The sequence below is a fragment of the Calonectris borealis genome, chromosome 1, assembly GCF_964195595.1.
Source record: "Calonectris borealis chromosome 1, bCalBor7.hap1.2, whole genome shotgun sequence".
In the NCBI taxonomy this organism is placed as follows: Eukaryota; Metazoa; Chordata; class Aves; order Procellariiformes; family Procellariidae; genus Calonectris; species Calonectris borealis.
The window spans coordinates 195,689,022-195,711,418 of record NC_134312.1 but is presented as its reverse complement, the minus strand read 5'-3'; the positions used below and the strand labels follow the sequence as shown (position 1 = coordinate 195,711,418).

The 22,397-nt window shown below is 38.1% G+C and overlaps 1 protein-coding gene across 1 annotated transcript; it reads right to left on the bottom strand.

Annotated features, from left to right (window-relative positions):
• Positions 1 to 14,735, bottom strand: LOC142079110 (uncharacterized). The gene is made up of 7 exons (XM_075142744.1): positions 14,693 to 14,735; positions 13,891 to 13,930; positions 8,129 to 9,933; positions 5,625 to 5,710; positions 4,897 to 4,942; positions 3,751 to 3,943; positions 1 to 193 (listed from the first exon to the last, which is right to left on the bottom strand). Exons 1-6 carry the CDS (start codon positions 14,733 to 14,735, stop codon positions 3,783 to 3,785), a joined length of 2,181 nt encoding a protein of 726 aa, XP_074998845.1. The 3' UTR covers positions 1 to 193; positions 3,751 to 3,782.
• Between the last annotated feature and the right edge of the window lie 7,662 nt (positions 14,736 to 22,397).

Below are 22,397 nucleotides of genomic sequence, written 5' to 3'. Positions count from 1 at the left end.
TTATCTCAATTTTGATTTTTATTACGTGGACAGAGAGGTTGGTATCGGGGGGCAGGGGAAGGGTGGGGGGAAGACGGCCAAAGATTCACACCAAAAATCTACAGTGGTTACTTTCTTCCAGGTTATTCCTCACACTTAAAATCCTTGGTGGCCAACTGAAGTCCTTCCGTGGTGGAATCAAAGTGAGAAGTTTCTGAAATAAAAAAAGAAGAGATTCTGCTGAAATACCACAACAGCACAGACTGTAGAAAGACTTTAACGGCTGCAAATCACTGATCTCAGCATTTTTTAATTTGGGATCTCTTGCTTAACCTCCAGAACAAATACTGATGTGCTGCCAATGCTGCAAAATAAGGAGCTCTCACAACAACTTGAGATTAACCCTGTGTTTTCACAGAGGAACACCACCACTGTTCACCCTCCCATTTCAATAAAACCACCCTTTCACAACATGAATACAGAAGCATGATCATCCGGCTAACAGATAAAGTTGCACTTGGCCAGTAATGCTTAGTTTACTCTCAAATCTAAAGGGTCTGAAATGATCGTATTAGCTCCCCATTTATTTTCTAAGATTTAAAAAGCTTTCGGTAGGAATGCATCAGTTTTCTTACTTTTTTTTTTCCTGACATTTGATGAAATCAGATGCGTTTCAACATTTATAGTTGTTCACTTGAGCAGTTTTACAACCACTCCAGGACATCATTCTTGGCAAGTCTGCTTTAATCAGCAACCAGAAAAGAATGATTTTGTGGTGAGGAAAGATGGCCTTATCCCCCAAAATCAGTAGCACCATCAGCCAGAAAAACTCACCTGCCTTCTACAGTGCTTACACATCCAGACCTCACAGGACCACCAGAATACCTACATGGGGTCTGGCCGGGGGTCTGTGTTACCCGGTATCCCGTGCCTGACAGTGAGCACGAGTCGACTGAAAACCCTAAGAGATGCATTTTGCTTTTCACATACTTTTAAATTTTTTTTTTAACATCCTAACATTTGTATAAGCTTAAAAGCAGTCTTTCATCTGAAGGTATGGTTGCATGGTATGTGGTCCCCTGGTAGCAGAGCAGGAAGCCCTGCACGTCCCCTGCCTCGCGTCTGCAGCAGCACAGCCCCATCTGCTCCCTGGCCCCAGCTTCGGCACTCACAGAAGCTTATCTAAATTTGCCAGCCCAGCAGAAAACTATCCGTTTGTTTCCTGTGGGGTTAGCGACTTAAATTATAGCCTTTATGTCAGCCAGCAAGTGCCGGAGCTGGTAACTGGAGCAGGGCTGGGAGGAAGGACACTTCCTGCTTTCGGCAGCAGCGAGCCATCGCACCAGCTCGGCCCGAGGCAGCAGACCGCAGCTCCAGGGCAGCCTAAACCCATCCGACCTCTGGTGTCTCATCCTCTCCCTCCAACAGCCGTCAGGACTTTCCCTGACTCATTTCAGATGTTGAACTAAAAAAAAGCCAAAACAATCCCCCCTCGACTAACTTCCCTCCTCCTCCCGATACAAAGCCCTAACCAGCTTGGCATTCCCAAGCCGAAGGCTTTGCTGAGCACCGAAGCTGCTGCAAGGAGGATGGGACCATGCGGCCAGGACCAGGGCAATCAACCGTTACGTAGGCTTCGCCTGCCAGCAGGGACCTCCAACGTAACCACGCCACCTCAGCACTGATCTTCACGACCAATCCTTCTGCGCAGAGCGTGCAATGCCTTTTTTTTAAACCAAACACTGACTAGGAGTCTTCTTTCATGGCAAAGTACGCATTGCTTTTATTCTATATTCCCTAGAACTAACATAAGCCAGGCAGCAGAGTGTTAGACTGCAAGGTCACGTCACAAACTGGGACTTAACGACGTTTCATTTCAGCCCAGCAGCCAGTGGCTGGCTCACAAACGCAGAGGGCTGCGGATCGCTTCTGCTGCGCTCACGACAAGCAGGAGAGGAAGGCTGAAACAATTTTGGGAGTAGCATGGCAAACAGACAAAGGGCGTAAATCTAACGGAAAAAACCAGTTTGTTGGATTCATCAACCAGATAAAGGTATCGACAGTAAGGCAGAACACTCTACTAACGTATGTCTTTCCTTTCTTGAATTACACAAAGAAAAAAAAAAAAATCACTTTTCAGGTTAATCACAATTTTTTCAGGGAAGAGAGCAGAGCTCTCTCCAAGCTTGTTTCTTTAGCATAAAAACATTTTAATCAATAAACCTGGACATTTCTGGGTAGAAGCTTAGGTTACAAATCCACACTGAGACGGCCAGTCAGTATCACAAGCAAAAATCTTGCCTGTGGAGTGTTCACATTTGCAATATTATAAGTAAGTAACTTATAAAAATTCGTGGCTGACACAGGGCTAAGTATTTGGTGAAAATATTTTTTTATTTGCTTACCAAATATTTTAGTATTTGATTATGGAAGAAGACAATACTGCTACCAGATGTTCTTGATTTTGTTAATAATCTGTGCTGGCAGCACCTTGCGAGACCAGTGCTGTCCGTACCACGTGGTTCAGAGAGATTCCTCTCACTTCCCACATCGGTTGTTGGTACAGGCAAATGACCTGCAATGTCATTTTTGTCATCAATGATATAAAAATTCATATAATCAAATCAACCCCCATCCAAGAGGTTTCAATTCCAACCCAAACTATTCAACTATTTTACTTCTGTCACGAACCTCCACTGTGAAAATTAAGAAACCTTCTAAAACATCAACTTCTGCTTTTGTAGCTGTCCCAGCACAGCGCACGTCCGCCCCTTTGACTCCTCTTCCAGCCATCGACTTGTGCTCACGTCAGGCACCGGACACGGGCTGACACAGACCCCTGGCCAGACCCCACGTGGATGATATTCCAGCGGTCCTGTGAGGTCTGGATGGGAACAATTTGAGCCTCAGAATCTGGAATTTTTTTCCTCAATTTGCCCATGGTGCAAGTTATTCTATTTCTATGCACCTCAGTTTTCTTATTTTAAAACTACAGATTAATGTATTTTCCACTTTGGAAAGAAAAACTGATGGAAAACTATACGGAAGTTAAGCTAGTGTTTTCCAGCTGGATCCAAAAGTCCTTCCTTCTTATCTTAATCTACCTAAAATATCTCTCATAAACAAACTGAAGAAACTTTGCCAAGTTACCAAAGGGTTCAAAAATTCACAAGATAAGCAGGAACACGATAGCGTACTTTCTAATACTCAGGAGCACTCTTTGTCATACCGAATGAAAACATTCATGAAAAATTAATACTTCAATATACGGAGTCCTATTGCGACCTCCTGCTGCCGGTTCTCTACTGAAAAGCAGAACCGCCACGTGTTTTCACAACTTAGTGAAATACTGTTTTATTGTTCAGACAGTGCCCTTCATAATTAGACCCTTAACACAGCATTGTTCTCCATGCTGAGAAACTGAGAAAATCGCACTGAGATGACATGACTCACTACAGATCACCGCAGCAATTAAACTGGGAAAAAAGTCCAGCTCTGAGGCATCCTAGACTACCGCTTTCACTTCACCAGGCTGGTTTTAAATTTTTGGGGGGAAACCATAATACAGCTTTAATAACAAAATGCTGCCCTTCTGTTTTCCCAACTCAGGATTAAAAAAAACCATCAACCCTCATTCCTAACCTGAAGAAAATAATCAAGTAAGTTGGGTGATACTAAATGCACCTTAAAAATTATAAGAAACAATGTTCTTTAGGTGTTTGGTCAAATATCATACAAGAATAAAACACATTTACAAGTGTGACTGATTACCTTTTCCTTCATGCAGAATTTAAGACGGTCAATCATGACTGATGACACACAGAATCCAGATGGCCAGTGCTAACATCGGTCATGATGTTCTCCTCTATCACCCCTTGAAACAGCTCCGTTTCTGGAAGTGTTTCAGAAGAGTCTTGGTTCTCTTGGCCATTTTTATTTAGATCTTCAAGACTAATAATATCATCTAAAAAACAAACAAGTTACAAACTGCAGCCAAAACCACCTGAAATGATCTAATTATCTTATATAGTCTGTCATTTATATTAGCTCAGAATAGAGTATTTCTAGAACAAGCTTTCATTTCATCAAAATACTCTTGATTTTGCCTCCTACACGGCCTACAGAAAAAACTGTGTTTTTCAGGTTTGTCTCTGACAGGGAAAGAGTGAGAGTGTGTGTGTGTGTATATACGTGTGTGTGTGTCTGTATATTCCTACTCTTATGCTTCCTTCTAGCTCTCCTAGAGCATCCTTTTCTCTTCTTTAAAAAGAAGAAACTCCTCTCCTATTTCAGACATCAAATCCTATCAGCTTCCAGGGAGCTACTATTGTGTATTTTTCATCTCATATTACGCAACTTTTGAAATTATACTACACTAATATGGAAATCATGGAAAAAGACAACCAGCAACCTTATCCCATAACCTACACACGGCAGGAATTAATGCATGCAGAAATCCAGAGCTTTCCATGGACCCTGATACCTCTTGCTGCTCCAGAGCGTGACCTATTATAATGCTGGCAATCTTTAGTGACCAATAAGTTTAATTAAGTTGAAAATGCTCAACTTTTCAGAGAAATAAAGTCTGAAGAAGGACTTTTTCATGATAAATGTCCTTCTGATCTGGAATCGGGTGAACTTGAGCTAAGTATTGGATTAATTCCATATGGGAAACTTTAAAAGGCAAGGAATTTCACAGCACTTGCATCAGGAAATATAAAGCGATGATTCACAGCAACCATAGCTCTGCCAATCAATGGAGGCACAAATTCATTTATCACATCCTAGTGCTTTTGCACAAAGAGGGGCGTTATCACTCATTTGTGCTGAAAACCTTCGACGCACTTCAGCATTAACTATTTTCTCTTTTGAACAAGAAATATTTTATACAGGTTTTGTATCACAGAATACACTTACCAGCCAAGGCGTTTCCATGCTGCAATCCGTTTGTTTTTTGTTTCTCCTAAAACAGATAATAATAGTCCAGAGAGGAAAACAGAAAGTACGTGACAAGAGATTTTCATATTTTGGGAAAGAACAAGGTCCATGCTCTATTTTATAGTTACTATTTCATTGTATTTACAGGATTTTCCTCATTTCCAGTACCAGACGCTACAGTGCTCCTTAAAGAAAAACAAACCTGCACAAAGCAACAGCCACAGTGGGAAGTAGCAAAAAAAGTAATTTGTAAGGCAGCACTTTCTAACTAGACAAGGAGAATTAAGTTGCCGTCAGTCGCTCAGAATAACTTCTCTGCTACAATTCTTTGTAGAAGTAGCCGTGAAGAAGCTACTCTTAGCGGAAGAAGAAATTTGCTCAGACGATGGGAGAAATCCATAAGAAGGAAAACAACTAGATGATGGTAGGGTGTACTTAAGGAACATAGGCCAGGTCAGGACACAAGTATCAAGGAAAAGGTTGCATTTTTTTCTCCCTCAAGTACTTTGTATACATTTCTGAAGCTTATCTTTCAAAACCTGAATCCTACCATGGCCTGGAGCAGGTTATGGAAATATTCAGAAGACTACATAAAATATCCATCTCCTCATTGTGAGTATTAAAAAACAAAGCAAATTTACGAGCAAAGGACTCCTCTTTACACCTGGAATATTGGAAAGCCTTCCAAAATCCCCTAAAATTCGTACCTCCACAGAGGTCTTCCACAGTAAATAGATCATCTTTGAAACTTTCCAGTCAAGAGGAACTATATAATCATCTGGCAACAAGGATTCTGCAGAAGAAAATATTTTTTGCAGTTGAGTGTTCAGATCTCTCCATAGCTAAAATATATCACTGAATTACAATTTTTGCACACATTATATATAGAGACTTCTTTAAAAAAGAGCAGATATTTAAATGAGCCAGCAGCAAAGTCAGAATTTAGGTTTTCTAGAATCTAACGTCAATGCACGGGAGGGGGAGGAGGAGGAAGGAGATTTGGTTTTGGTTTCTTTTTTTAGGCAAAGGCTTTCCTACCACACTTTCATTTCCCTCACAGAACGCCCCGAAACTAGGCACAAACAAGAAAAACAGAAAGTTTGCAGCTCATAAATTAAACAAAATGCAACTTAAGTAACAACCTTTAAATTTTAAAATGTTTAATTATAGGAATTTGTGCAATGTCACTAAAGAAATTATTTTCTAAAATGTTTTAACTCTAACACTGTTTAAGAAGCTGAAAAGAGATTTTTTGTAGGAAAACAGTCTAAAAATATATTCTATGCTTATGAGAATCATACAAGCAATTCAGTCAACTAAATCTTTCATCTATAAATAACCAAAGACATTTATTTACCAAAAATTCCCCACCCCCCAATATTTTCAATAAAAATTGACTGCAATTGCCAGTGTTGTAAAATACTACAGCTCAAATCTGTACATGAATAAATAGTAGCCTATCAATATATAACAGGCCACAAAAAAGCAGAAGAACTTTTGAAATTGTAGGAAATTTGTAGGAAAATTATAGTCAAATCAGAACGTGGCCAGCCTTCTGCAGACAGCATGCACACTGATGGAAAAAACTCCCACCAAACAGCAATCACAAGCTGGCAGGGCTTCAGAGAGATATCGGGGTGGGTTTGTATTTCTTAAAGGTTATTTCCAAAGGAAACTAATCTAAACACCAAAGGATTTCACCTGTTACTGACTCAAAGAAGAAGAACACTTGGTTCACTAACCTATTGAGTTTCTGAATGCCTGTTTTTGTTTTTTGCCAGCAGATCCCTGTTTCCACATCATGGCCAACTCCACTCCCTCTTAGATGTTGAAATTTAAGACCACAGGTATGAAGACTCACCAAGTTTGGAGAAGAAGAATGTTTTATATGTAATAGCTGAGGACATGAGCAGTACTTCCCTGCTCTGTTTTAGCTCTATATGGCAAATCCTTAAGTGTGTGGTGCCAGATCTAGATAAAGCAGCACCGCAGGTCCTTTGGGGACCACACCAAATGTACCGGTACCAAGCCTAGTAGCGTTGCCAGTGGCGTGCCATCACTGTTCTGGCAGGCAGCATTGCCACTGACTTTTGCAATAAAAACAAAGAACCCCGAGGTCAGTTTGGGCAGATAAACAGACATAAGCTGCTCCCCAGTCGTCATCTTAAAATTTTCATATGAAAATACATGCTTAACTTTAAATTCTACTGAAACAAACAGGTGTAAAGGCCTACATGCTGAAAAAATGGTCTGTTTTTTAATCCTATTAGTTGGCCAAATCAAAGCTACTGTTTTTCTACAGACTAAATTTGGACTAAAGAAGTTGCAGAACTTTATGCACAGGGAATGTGGCTCTTTCAGCAGGCACGTACACAGCACCATGTCCTAGGGTGATTTCCAAACAAATGTCTATTGTTGCGGCTGGCTATAGCTCTGTATGGTTACGTTAGCTTGCAGTAGATTTGGAAATCATGGTTGCCACACACAACTCCTTCGAGGATGATCATCATACTTCCAACCACTAACTTAAAATGATTAAACTGAAAGTACAAAAATACGAGAATTGGAGCTCTGGAAGGGAAGTATACAACTGTGACACTTCTTAATCATGCATGATTAAAAAGAAGGTATGCACTATCAGAAAATGCATCTTGTAATTTGATTTTCGAATTAAATAGATTCTGGGAAAGTTTTTCAACAGCATGTAAAGCCACATAAGGGTCTATGAAAAAATTACTAAATAAAGAAAAAGGAATGCTACTATATTAACCAGGTGGAAAATAAAACCAAACATGCAACCTTTATGAAAGAGCACAGATTTTGTACCATTTTTTCATTTAGTTTTGTAATCAACACAGTGAAGTCTTACTTAGTAGGATTTGGATTTAAAGTTAGTAAGTCTTTGTTACTACAAAGACTACAAAGATGAGGCCAAACTTAGCATCACTGACAGAGACTGAAGAAGATTTTAGGTAAAAAATGAAATAAAATAAATAAAATAATCACCAAAGCAGCAGTGATTCCTTTCACTAGAATTAATATTTGATTAATTGGTACCTGAAATAAACCTGAGTATTTAATCATAGGGATTTGGGGTTTTTTTTGTTTGTTTTGTTTTTTTGGGGGACTGTTTTGGTGGGGTTTTGGGGGGGTTGTGGGGTTTTTTTGTTTGGTTGTTTTTTTTACACAGGAGTAGTAAGAAGAGTATTACCCAGTGGAAGACCCGGAGAACCAAAGAGCTGCACAAGTTGAAAAGCAAATCCTAATGATAAGGGAAGTCCCAGAAAACTACATTTCATATTCACATCTTCATTATCTTCAAGTTGTGAGGCCTCTGCTGCCTCAGGGTCATCTGCTTCGTGCACATTGTCACCGCAGCTTGCCAATATACTAGAATCTTCTGGATATTCAGAAACAACTTTAACAGAAGACAAAATATCTGGTTGGCTATTTGTAACCTCTGAAGAAACTTGTTCACTGTCACCCTCTTTTTTACCAACTACCTGTTGTTGCTTAAGAGTTCTAGCTTGCTCCTCCTTCACCCTGGAAACTACACAAACCCTGCAGGAATATTTTGGCATAGGAGAAGATTGTCCCGAATGAATGTAAGAAATATCACGTAACAGAGCGTCTGCATCCGGGGTGGGTATGGAATAGGTTGCCTCGGTGCCACTGTAAGGTGCAGAATATTCCTGCAATGCACGGTTCTGCTCACGTTTCTCTCCACGGTCCTTGCTTAGAAAGCTTTTCTGCTCCACTTCTAAAACACTTTTTGGGGGAACATCATCTTTTCTTGGGACTTCCTTCCCTCCCTCTGTACTGCCAGCAATCTGTCTTGGTAGATTAAACTTTGGTGCCAAGTTGACAATTCTTCTGTATCTTTTCTTCTTCGATGTCATTGGTGCAGTATCATTTCTTGGAACATTTACTTCACTCGAACACTGCATGAAGGTGGCCCTGGCTGCCACAAGGGAATCAAAGGGCACTTCACCAGCTGGAGATGCCGATAGACCATTGCTTATTATATTACCAGCTGCCTCAGTTACTGTTATCTGATGGTTTTCCTTTACCAATCCTTCATTTGACCGATAGCAGTTTAGCAGTGTTGAGCTGTTCGTATGAGTCTGTTTAGGTTTCCTCATTTTTTGGGGTCTTTGTTCACCTACAAATTTATCCTCACACCAAGAAGAGAGAGAAACTTGCGTATCAAAGCCCAGCTGCAATTCCTCAGTAGGTAAATTAATTGAAAAAAAAGCCCAGTCATTAGAGCTATTCTCTTCTGCTTTTAATGCAACTTTGTCCTCTGTGTTATTATCAGGCACGTTATCATATGCGCTTGAATTGTAACACTTAGAGATTTCTTTTTCTTCACCATTTAAACTTAACAGCTTAGCTTCCACGTCAGGTTCACATGTGACTTGATATGATCCAAGTTTGTTTTCCGTGCTTAACAGTGGCATGTTACAATCTTCAGAGATGCTTTCTGTTTCCTGGATGGAATTTTTATCATTGCTTATTTTTAGGAAACTGCTTCTGCAAAGATTTTCTTTGTGCCTTTGGTTTGTTTCCTCATCATCGAATGCATTTTTGGTTAGGTTTTCAGTAGAAAAAGGTTTTACATCTATTAGAAGTGAACTGTCACTTTCTACAGGCAATTCATTTTTCAGTGCATTGTTCAACATCGTTGAGACCTCAGACATAGCGACGGGAAACCTTTCTCTTGAAACCACCGCAGCTTCTTTTAGGCTTTCATCATCACCATTAGGCTGCTCTTCACAAACTGTTACTGGACCTTCACTGAATGTACGCAATGATTTGCTATTTTCTTCTCCTGAATCATCCTCTTCACCTTCTGATGTGTCCTGGTCATCTGGAATTGGATGATGAGCGGCTCTGCCTAACTTTTTCTTCATAATTTCTGTATGATTGCCTTTCATTTTTTTGTTTCTTTTTCGCTTTTTCCTCTGCTTTGCTTTTGTCAACAGGTGCCCAGGGTTCTTCTTTAAAATTGTGTCCCTATGTGGGAAAAAAAAAAAGGTAAAAAAAAAAAAATCAGTAATAATGTATTCATGGTGTTGAAGAATAGGTACTTTATGTTAACATGATGATCAAACGCAGACCATCTGCTTTTTTAAATAGATAAAATCTCAGATAAAACCTTCTATTGGTTAAACAAATGTATACCTTACAACTCAGAACAATCTTGAACATTTTAAAACAATTTAAATAAACATAGCTGCCATCTCATTAACTTAGCTTTACAAAAGTATCAGAAATCACTGCAAGACCAAATAACATGTTTCTGGATGTCTTTCTATATGATGTTTGAATAACAGATACTAAAGAGCTACCGCTATTCCGAAATTTCATTAAATGTCACGCTGAGCAGAAAGGTACTAAGTGGAGGATGTAGTAAGAAAATTTCATCCATTAAGATTAAATGGACTATACTTAGATAAGCTGGACTCAATTTCAAAACATACTAAACAAAAATCTGAATAATGTAAAGGTACAGTGACTACAGCAACTCTGATATTTACTGCTCAGTATATTATGTGTGGACACATACGTATTTGGAGAAAATATTTCATATTTTATTAGCAACAAAATAATACACTACAGAAAAATTAACACAGCTGTAGGCAGTTATTTACAATTAATTTTATAGCTCTTTTCAGAATGTCTTTTTTTTTGTCTGCATTTCTCATTGAATTTAACAGATAACAGCCCTAACAGTGACTTCTCTGAAATCTTGATGTTAGCCCGTCAGCCAGCTAACCCTGAAATGAACACACATAAGAAAAACTTAGTCAAGAAATCTAACTTCTCCCTATGCAACTCTTCAGAGAGAGATGAGATTTTCAAAGCAAAGTTTGCCTGATAAATCTTCATTTCAAAGATATGCTCCTTTTCTGTAATGCTTTGCTTTTCTGTAATTCTTTGTTCAGGATGGTACTTAACACAACTAAAGCAAACAAAGCAGTAGCTAGAAGAATTATAGGTTAAAATTAGTTATTTTCTGGGCATTCATATGTAACATAAGCTGTTTTAAGTGCGGTATTCTGAAATTCTTAAGAGAGAAATTAAAAAAAAAAAAAAAGGGGTGACTACACATGCGGAGGGAAAGCCAGAGTCACTAGTAGGCAACCTGGGACCTAAAGGTCACCTATGGAAACCTATCCGTACCCTTTATTCATTCTTAAATTTATTCGTTGTTAGTCTCATATAAATTCTTTCTAATTTGAACTCTACAAAGCAAACCCTCCTATTCTCTGAGTGTGAAGCACCTCAGCAGCTTTCTTCGCCTCAGTATAGCCACAAAGTCACTTGACTGGAACAGGATTCAAAAGTCTTGGTGCCTTGATATTGCTGCAACAAGCACTACGTATCTGCAGAAAGATCTTGTTGGAAAGCACACAAATTTTATTGCCCTATAATGGCATCCAGATGAGACATCCTACTAAGAAATGGGATTTCCTTCAAATTGGCATTTAAGTCCACATGGTGCTTTCCTCCAAGTAATGAAAACTGACTTCCCCTTTTCCAAATCAGTGTATTTTCAATACCGTGCCCAATGGTTTAAGTGCAGATGTCTATACTGCAGATGCTTGAAGTTAGGCAAGGCAAATTCCACCCCGAATTCTGTCACAATATGTTCCCTACTCAGCAACATCCCTCCTTTCTCCCCAAAAAAGAGAGATGGGATGTCAGATAAAGTTTTAGGATTGAATAGATCTTATTTGTCTATTGAATTAAATGATATAAAAGTGAAGCATCTGCAATGGTAATTGGAGAGATTACTTTCTTACATATAACCCAGACTTGCAGAAATCATATACTAATCACAGATCATGTCTTAAAACCTGACATTAACTTTCTTCTTTGGTGATGAAAATTCATGACTTGAAAGTTTTTTTAGAAGAGGAAATCCTCTGAAGTTTTCAGAAGCGTAAAACCCCTTACCAGTGGAATAGAAAATAATGTCCCATTTTTAATTGTTTTTAATGGAGTGGGGAACAAAACATCAGACCTACGCACCAATTCCAAGAAGAATTTAGTACTGTACCTAAAGGCCCTTGCGCTTGCCATAACACCACTGCAGAAATGACAACCAAATTGCCAATGTCAGCCCTGGCACAGAAAGGGAACGGACTTCTCCAGTCTTGGTCTTATTGTAGCTATACTCTTGCTTACCACTCACTTCTCCCAGATGTTAATTTGCGCTGCTGCTGGTGGAAGTGAACGTCTCTAATACGGATTCAAGCACGTTTCTGGTGCCTAACTCCTGACACATCTGACAATGCTTTCAGGACAATGCTGACAGAAACCTTCCTAGGCTAGGATGCCACACCAAAAGGTATTGTAGAACTTTGCAGAAATGAGAAAGAAGAAAAGTCTCAGAGGTTAGCACATTTATTTCCTCCCCTCACCATTAATTCTGAACCAGGAAGGAAAACCACACTGGACAGGATTCACTTTATAATGCAAGAACAGCAGAAATACATCCACCAAATAATGGAAGAAGAACAACCTGGATGATCCAGAGAAACTAACAGCTATTATTGCATTGAAATTGTCACATGTCAAAATAATAACAAATGCAAATGTTGGTCCAGGTAGATAATTTAGCATACCTGGATATGACCTTCAAGAGTGACATTCAACAATTCATAATAAATAGAACAACTATGACATTTCTGTGCTTTGGAAACCTGGAGGTTCTATAGCAGTTCAGCGAAATTAGTTTTCTAAAGGTTTGGATTTCCTAAAGAAAGGACTAAAGCAAAAAGGAAAGTGATGAACTACTAAATGCAGAATAATAAAATTTATTATTCTTCACTTTTCCAGGTAACTTCTGTTTTCCAACTGATTCTAAGAAAATACTACCCCAAAGAAATACTCTAATGCACCCTGATGACATAGCTAAAAATTTCCTGCTTGGGGTATACCCTATACCATGTTAAGATTTTTGCATTTAATGAAGCAAATTGCCTTCTAGTTTTCTTTAGTTTTATCTTAGTTCCTCCTCTTTTAGTCCACCTGCATGTCTTTTGAGGAGTTTTCCTTATTGTAAAACCATATGGCACACAAACACTGAGAAAATTCAAGAACCAGCATGGAGATAGACTTCTCTTCTTTACAGGGGCATTTGCTAGTGAGTTGTTTTTAAGCACATGCAAAAGGAAAAAGAAAAAAGGCGCTGCTTCAGTTGATATTTAAATTTTGCTATATATTATGCATTTAAAAAAACTAGTTAGTAATAAACAGACCTGAAAAAATGTAATAGTATTTTTGTTGACATAGGAATTTCCTTTCTGTATCAACACTTTGAAATTTCTCAGCCTACCGTTTAGACAATATTAAAAGCTTTTTGCCATAACTCTGTTACATGTGACTTCAAGGTTGTAACCTACTGCTCAAAATAGCACTATCCAGCTTGATTGCGAGTCAGTGCTCAGATGACGCTCTTTACTGGAGAAACAAATGCACTTTCATGATTGCCGAGGCAGAACATGCAAAGTAAATAATCTAAAAAAGTTAGTCATATTTTGCTGGAAAATGGCAAAACCAGAAAAAAGTTAGTTATTTGCAGTAGTACAAACTTCAGCTCTAGCATACATCTAAGCTGATGTCTGCTTGATATCAAAAAATGCCTGCAGTCATTGCTGTAATGAAATACAGAGGTACTGATAAATTTAAAAAGCAATTCTATATGACATTTAGCAATGAGGTACATGCTCTTTCAGAAATGTATGTTATCATTAATCTCCAAAGTCTCTGGAGTGGGTTTTCAACATCAAAATTATAGTAGAGCTGCTTACATGAAATGGCATTTACTGGGATACACTTCACCCTCTCCACCTGGTAAGTCCAAGTGCATTGCTGAATTCCTTGGGACCTAGCTTTACTTCAGCAACAGTTATAATTTTGGAATAACAAAAAAGTCGTGGTACCAGCCTTTTTGTTACATACCTTGCCTTTAATACTGAAACGAGTGATAAATATCCAGTTCCTCAAAACCAAATGGAATATTGGTATTAGGTGATCAAGCAACCAGAAAAAAACACATGCAAAATAACTTGTCAGCATTATTGGGCTTCCTGAAAGGTGAAATTTCATTAGACAGATAAGCATCCAACTTAGCACTTTATCGTTGCTGAAGAAACAGTCTTAAGTCACCTTTTCCTACTTTGGTCCAGATATTGCCCTTGCACTTCCACTACCTGTCTCTTGCTGGCTCTACCACCCTCCTCATGGGTGGATTTACCTGCCTGAACATCCCATCTTAAGGAAATTCACCATAAATGATTCGTAAGAATTGTTTACACATTGCAGTGTTGCAAATTAATGCTCCCTGCCCCAAATCAGTAAAGATCCTACTAATTGGATTCGATCTGAAGTAACTCAGTATTTGTTATTCTCTTGTTTCTCAGCAGCATTGCCAAGGGTGGTGAGATTTAAATACTCGCCTTCCTAAAATACGCTATTCTATCACAATGCTTAAAGAACTACTCCAATCTTTATAATTTCTACAGGATTGATGTATATACAGTTCCGTGCAATGTATAATCAACCATCAGACTGCTGCCCTGATATAGTCCAACACAAAAGACATTGATCTAGAGAGTACACAGTTAACAGCACACAATCAACGCATGCCTTTAGAAGCTGTTCATTTTATCAAATACATGGCAAAGTGTAACCACTTTACTTTTCAAAGTAAAAAACCAAACAACCAAATAAAAATCCCAACCAACCAACCAACAAAACTCACCAAAAAGCCCAAGTTCCTGAGGTGCTAGTAACAGCAATTCCATTTCAGTCCACACTCCACAAGTCCATTCACTCCACAAGAAGTTCAGGTGGGGTGATCTGACCGATCTTTGTCCTGCCTGGTTCATGAAAGTCATAAATGTCTTCTGACTGAAAGAGCCAATCTCCTATTTCGGCTCCTTAGTCATAGAATATGTCGATCAATGTTAAGGAAATTAATCCTGAATATACTGATTGATATATACGTACACACACACTGAATATACTTGTGCCCAGTATCAAACATCTACTTCCTGAACAAGTGAAACAACTCAAAAGCCGCTTTCAACCTCATTTAGGTGCCACAAATATCTCACCTGACACAATTCAAAATTCTAACTACAAAAGAAAAGAAAAAAAAATCAGCAATAGAGGTACTGATGGATGCTAACAGAGAGAGAAGAGACACCGTTTTTTGTTTGTATTTCTCTGCACTATTAAGTATGGCTCAGTGTTAAAAAGCAGGTTAAGAAGGAGAAAAAAAGGACTAAGTGAAATGCTACAAGCAATCTGACTCCTTCTTAGGAGATGTACTTACAATACAGAGAAGAAACTGCAGCTTTATCATCCATGAAAGCTCATAGAATCAATTTTCATTTAAGTTCTCTCTGTCAACATTTAGTCTTTTGAAGAGAACATGATGGACACAGCTGCCAATGTTATGCACTGTAAGTACAGTATGAATCATCTTGTCAAGTTTGATGACATCAGTTCTATTACTTGGATGATACCAGCTCAAGCATGAAGACAACCTGATTGAAATTAATCCAGGCTAGACAAGAAATACGCTGCTTTGAGAAGTAGTTTGGGGAAATAGGAACTATAGTCAAATTTGCACTATTTAATAAAGCTCGGTGTAACCTGCTGTGCAGCAGTGCTCCTTAATTTTCTACTGATATAAAGACATTTCTATATGAGATTTTAAGGAACACCTTCAAAAATCTGTAACAGGATAGAAAAATCCTACCTTCCCAGACAATGATCAGCCTCAGTTTTTCATTAACTTCTGGAAAAACTATAGCACTACTGCATATGCGGATATGAAGCAATCAGTTCCCACTAAATCCTAAGCACCCTCCTCTCAGCAACACTGGAGCACACTTTAGACACTGCATCTCACGAAGCTGGTGGTCCAGGTGGAAACCCATGAAGCACACCAGTGAAGACTGCGACTGACCAGACAAACATTTGCGCAAAGCCCATTTGCCTAATGGCCAATTCACAGCTATTGAAAAAACATACAAACTATTATAATTACCTTAAAAATATCAACCTTTTTCTTTCCAAATGAAAAACAGAGTTGTTTTACAGATATAACATATTGCATAATGTATATATAATCTAACCAGTTCAAAGACAAGACAGTATTGCATCTGAGTGGATCCTTGATTTTAGGAGAAACAAGATCTGCGTTCAAAAAATAAATTCTGTGAGCCACCTCACAATCCATTTTTCAGTTCCTCTCCCTTACAATCTACTGCTTTCCAGGCACGTGCTTATGCAATCCCACTTGAGAAGCTCTACCCAGGAAAAGGCAGATTTACTGAGGCTCTCATGAGGTTGTGAAATAAATCATGTCCTAAAATGTGGTCCACAAATAAGACAGACTTTCCAAATCCTAATTCCCCAAAAATATCTTCATTGTGTATTTCGGCCACTATAGAGTCTACTCTTTAAATAAATAAACACATCACTATTTTAACCAGAAAATAAAGAAAACTACATGTTGTGATATATCATCCTAGTACTTGAACACAGAGATGACAACCATCAAAACAGAATATAGAGATAAGCAAGTACAACAAAAAGGTTTTAAAAGTCAAAATTACATTTACAGGGTGAAGTGCTGGCCTTTCTTATCAAGGCACGTGCACACACAAACCAAATGTAGAATGAAGTTTGAGATAAGACACAAGCAAAATCAAGTTGAGGAAAAATATGGGTGAGTGTAAGGAAGCAACAGAGGTACAATGAAAGCAGAATGGAACATTTAGAGGTATGTGATAAGTAATTTTCTGTTTCTGTTAGGAACTTTCAATGAAAGATGACAGATTTTAGCTGTACTTAAAATAGCTTCAATCAACAAAATTGTAGCAAAGACATGTAATTAAATATCCATCAAAGCACAGACCATAATTCTGGGAACAAAAATATGAGTTTAAAAAACACAGGAAGATGCTCCAAACTTAATGAGGCTAAGAAAAAAAGAAATGAAGAAAAATATATTGTATGACAGAAAATATCACTTTCAGCAGAACAAGAAAAAAAATTCAGAAGGACAGCCTACGGGGAGGGGGAATATATATACTCAGTTTTTAAATCAGCATCGGTTTGAACTGAGGCATTAAAAAAATAGAGAATAAGATGTAGCTCTCCACACAAGTTTATAGGCAGGGAAGAAAAGGGAAGGGAAAGATGGATCCAGAGTTATGAAGACAACTGTAGTAACTGAACACACAGAACTCAGATCAGACAGATGAGAAAGATGCAGTTCAAGAATAAAAGAAAAGGGCGAAAAAAGTTACAAGAGGGAAACAGTAAAGAAAACAGTATCAGTAAATATTAAGTAACCAGCCTCTAACCTAGACTCTAGCAACATTAAAATGCAAAAACTTGTTAACTGCAGACAATGTTGCTATTCAGAACATCTGCTCGCAGAACATTGCGCTCATTCTATACATCTCAAATGCTATATGAAATATTGAGAGCTACCCAGCATTCAATTATAATGTGCATTCTGTGAAAAGTATTACACGTTTTTCAACAAATCTCAGTACTTTGTCATACTGGCATCCAACTTTTACCTACTATTTCTGTGTACTACTCTGGTATTAACTCATTTCCCTTTTAAACATCTTTCACCAAAGGACCAGAGATACACAAAAGACATGATTAATTACCCCTTAAAGATGATTACTTTCTACAAGACAGCCCTGTATTATTCCTAAAGTGTTGGGGATGAATAGATGCAGAAAACTGTCTTTCAATTCTGCAATGGAGTGTTAACAGAAGTCTGTCTTTGGACAGAAAATAAAAAACTACTTTAGATAAACACTAATACATGCCAGTATTTTCTAAGTCTGGAAAGACAATATAACTACCAAGAGACAAGCAGTCATGGACGCTGCCTGAAAGAGAAAAAAAGGGGATCACCTAAAGGTATTGTCAGGGACTTGTGAGCAACTCTGGCAATACAGCTATGAAACAAAATAACTGGAATAAATGGTACAGCCAGTTTTGCTGCTACAGTTAAAGGCAGAAACTTAGTGCCCATCTGAGAATAAGAAGAGAATCATGGACTGCTATATTAATGCAAGCCTGCATCTGACACCCTGAAACCAGGCAGCAATTCTGTTAGTGATTTAAAAGTCTTCTCTGATAGATAAGAGCTAACTCTCTTGATATTCTGGACACTGCTCTCACTATATCCATTAGAATAGAACCATTTATGTCAGAAAGGGCCTCTGGAGGTCGTACGGTCCAACCTCTGCTCAAAGCTGAGCAGAGCAGAGCAAAAAACTGAGATCTCGCTGCTCAGTGCCTTGCCTGGACAAGTTTTGAATATTCCAAGGATGGACATTACACAAGTTAATATTTAATTGGAATTCCCCATGTTGCAGCCTCTACCCATTGCTTCTCATCGAAGAGGAGCCTGGCTCCACCTTCATACTCTCCCACTAGTCAGGTGAAGCCGGCATTATGCTGTCTTCAGCACAGCCACACCTTCTCTTCTCAAGGCGGAACAATCCGTTTCTCCCAGCTTCTCCTCGTGTATCAGGGGCTCCAGGCCCTGACCACCCCCTGCTCAACTCACTCCAATATGTCACATCTTACTTGTACCAGTCAGCTCAAAGCTTGACATTCTCAACAAAGGCACCACAAACTAACCAGGCGAAAGACAAACTCATTTAATCTCTTTACAGCTCAATGCCCTACAGAGCAGTGGAAAGTTAAACCATAGTTAGCTATCTTTACTCACAATAAAACCTCTCCTCAAGACCTAGGACCAAAAAGGGCAGCATTATGGACATAATCTATGTATTCATTATTAGAAACAAGAACTCAGTCTAGACTGCTGGAACAAAACAGAAACAGAATGAAACACGGCCCTCTAACTGTGCCTTCAACGTACAAATACACAGAATTCCATTTATACTCCTATATAGAATACAATTTTGCTGCACAGTCATAAGCACATCTTCTAACAGCAGTTTCCATAACGTGAAAATAGTTTTCAAATTTTATGAGGTATACTTCACTGAATATTTAGTGTATGTACCAAACAGCTGCAAAGAGCTGCAAATGAAGCTCAAATATGCATACATGTCTTGCTTCAGGTAAAAGATCTGATGTCTTTACTTTTGTTGTCAAGATCCCTGTAAAGCAGTGTATTCATCTTACAAGCAATACAGGAAAACTATCAGGGAAAATGCTAAATGGGGGAAAAGTAATATAATCAATCCACTCTTAAGTCAGGTTCATGAGCCTTCAGAAACTCTTTGTGGTTAAGAGTAAGATATGGGATAAGCTGTTCAGGAACTTCTTATAGACTATTATAACCTATAGTATAGGTTACCAAAACCTATGGCTGATGAGTAAAGGAAAAAAAAAAAATTGTTAGAAGTATCACGAATAAAATAACAGCCAAACAGCATTACAGGCTCATGACTAAGACTGATTTGTAAATGATACAGTAAACCCCTAAGAAATAAGCAAATGTTTATTCAGTCAGCTAAAGCAGCACTTCTGCTGCTTTAAAACAAGAAGAGATTAAACAACATTCACTGAAGAATTCATGCTTTTCTAAATCAGTACAGTTAGACAACATGCAAGCACATGTTCCAAAATTTTTGCTCATAAAATATTTTTCTACTATGTTTCCATAAAATCCTAGAATACTTACAGAGTTAGTATCAGGAAAATATTTAAAAAGGACAAGCAGGATGATGCACACAATTATAAAGCGGTTCTTCTGATACTAGTTTGAAGGACCACAAAAGAAAAGTTGAATTTAATGAACAGCTCAAAAAAGAAAAATATTTAACATCACTAAAAAGACTGCAAGTACAACTGAAAAAAAATTACTTCGTGGATACAATATATTCTGACTTGGCACAACATGGTATTGTTACAACAGCGCTATGCATCAGTGAGGTACACATTAAATGGTCAAGGACTGCCTCTCTACCTGAGAAATGAAGTAGCAGCATTGTCAGCTGAAAGGAAACTGCGAAGACCCATTCCAGACACAATACTTCAATGCTTTTATTATCCTTGATCTAGAACGACATTGACAGTCTATCTCAAGGTAAAAACAGCACCTGCTGCTTCTCTATTACTACAGAAATAAATTAGAGAAATTTGAGATGATCTGACCTTGTCAAACCCTGTTACTTACTACTTTATCTTCTAAATACTTAAAAGACCAGCTTTGTTTTCACATATTTTTCTGTGAACTCAAAATAAGCTGATTTACAGCTAATTTCAACCAATTAGCCTATAAAAAGAAAAAAAAAAAACACAAAAATTAATTGATGTACAAGTAGATTCTCACCTAGGAAATGATTATTAAACAGCTTTAATACCTGCTCTTGCTTTTATTTCAAAAGGATGAGACCATAAAACATTGAAAGGAGAAAGTGTCACTGTAGAAGCACTGAAGTGAAATATTTCCACATCTGACCTATATGAAACATCTGATGGCTCTTTTTAATTGAGTACTTAATTTCAATTTTATGAACTGCATTTCAACATTATGTCTTCTTATTGCTCTTTACTGGGAATTGTAATATATGGCTCTGTTCTTTTGTATGGAAAACCCTCAATTCTCAACATATACCTAGTCACCATGATGTACCAGCATAGAGGGAAAACATTTCTTCCAGAAAGCTCAATTTCTAGGAGGAAGCAGCAGCTAAAACTACAGGGATCACACATGAATGGGAAAATACGAAAGTAATTTTTTTTCTAATTCACTGAAAATGAATCCTACTGGTCAGCTCAAAGAAGAAAATACCAGTCTATATTACATCAGGAAAGACAGACACAAAACAATCAAATATAAATGTTATGGGTCCCACCTCAGCTAGACAAAGCCTGGTTTTCAGTCATCTATTACCAGAGAAACAAAGAAAAACTACCATCTCTGCAGAAGGTTTCAAGACAAAATCTTGGATTTCTTCTTAAAGACAAACAGCTTAAAAAAATTATGCAGCACGGCAAACTAGATTAAAATGAACCTGAAGAGGACACAACTACAAGAACAGAAGACAGAATTCCTCACAGGAGATCATTTCACATCATACGTTAAAAAATAAAAATAAAAAAGTCTTAAATTACATTGTCATGGTTTAACCCCATCCAGCAACTAAGCACCACACAGCCGCCCACTCACTCCCCCGCTGTGGGATGGGGGAGAGAATCAGAAGAGTAAAAGTGAGAAAACTTGTGGGTTGAGATAAAGACAGTTTAATAGGTAAAGCAAAAGCCGCGCACACAAGCAAAGCAAAACAAGGCATTCATTCACTGCTTCCCACCAGCAGGCAGGTGTTCAGCCAGCTCCAGGCTCCATCACGCGTGATGGTTACTTGGGAAGACAAACACCATCACTCCGAACGTACTCCCTCCTTCTTCTTCCCCCAGCTTTATATGCTGAGCATGACGTCATATGGTATGGAATATCCCTTTGGTCAGCTGGGGTCAGCTGTCCCAGCTGTGTCCCCTCCCAGCTTCTTGTGCACCCCCAGCCTGCTCGCTGGTGGGGTGGGGGGAGGAGCAGAAAAGGCCTTGGCTCTGTGTAAGCACTGCTCAGCAGTAACAAAAACATCCCTGTGTTATCAACACTGTTTTCAGCACAAATCCAAAACACAGCCCGGTACCAGCTACTACGAAGAAAATTAATTCTATCCCAGCCGAAACCAGCACATAAGTCTTCTAGGATTTGGTTTTGTGGGTTTTGGGGTGGGTTTTTTTTTGTTTTGTTGTTTTGGGTTTTTTATTTTGTTTGCTTGTTTGTTTGTTTTTCTTCTCCAAAGAAAAGAAAAATGAGAACACTAAATCATCCGTCAAAGGCTGATAAAAACTTTTGATAATTCAGGAAGTAAACTAATCAAACAAGAAATAGCAGTCTAAATGAAGCAGTAAAACCAGCATTATTTTTTTTTAACGCAACACATAATCCTATATAGTTGATGCTAACTGGTCAGCTATATGAGCCAAATTATGTATGTTCTGCAAATTAATTCTCATTTAAATTTCATGCTTAGAAGAGTAGGATGTTAAAAATACAGCTGAGTGTCTTAACTATTCTGTTTAAATTTACTTACCAAACACCTCACTAGTTTGAAGTATGCAGCAGATACTTAGAATTTGCATTCGTAACATTAAGGTTCTACGCATTAGTTACATTAAAAAAAAAATTCTGAAACTATTATTTCATGAAATATGATGAACTAGCAATTTACTAAAAATCTAAAACAGGAAAACTTCATTCTAGGTACATTATCATCAGCACATGTAGTGTATAAAAACTATGCCAGATAGTAAAAAGTTTTAGATTCCCAGTCTAACTGAACAGTGAGTTCTTACATTTCTTATACATACTTTTTGACAAAGTAAGTAAATTTCCTCATTTGTGAGGGAGCAGGAGAAATTCAATACCTGCAATG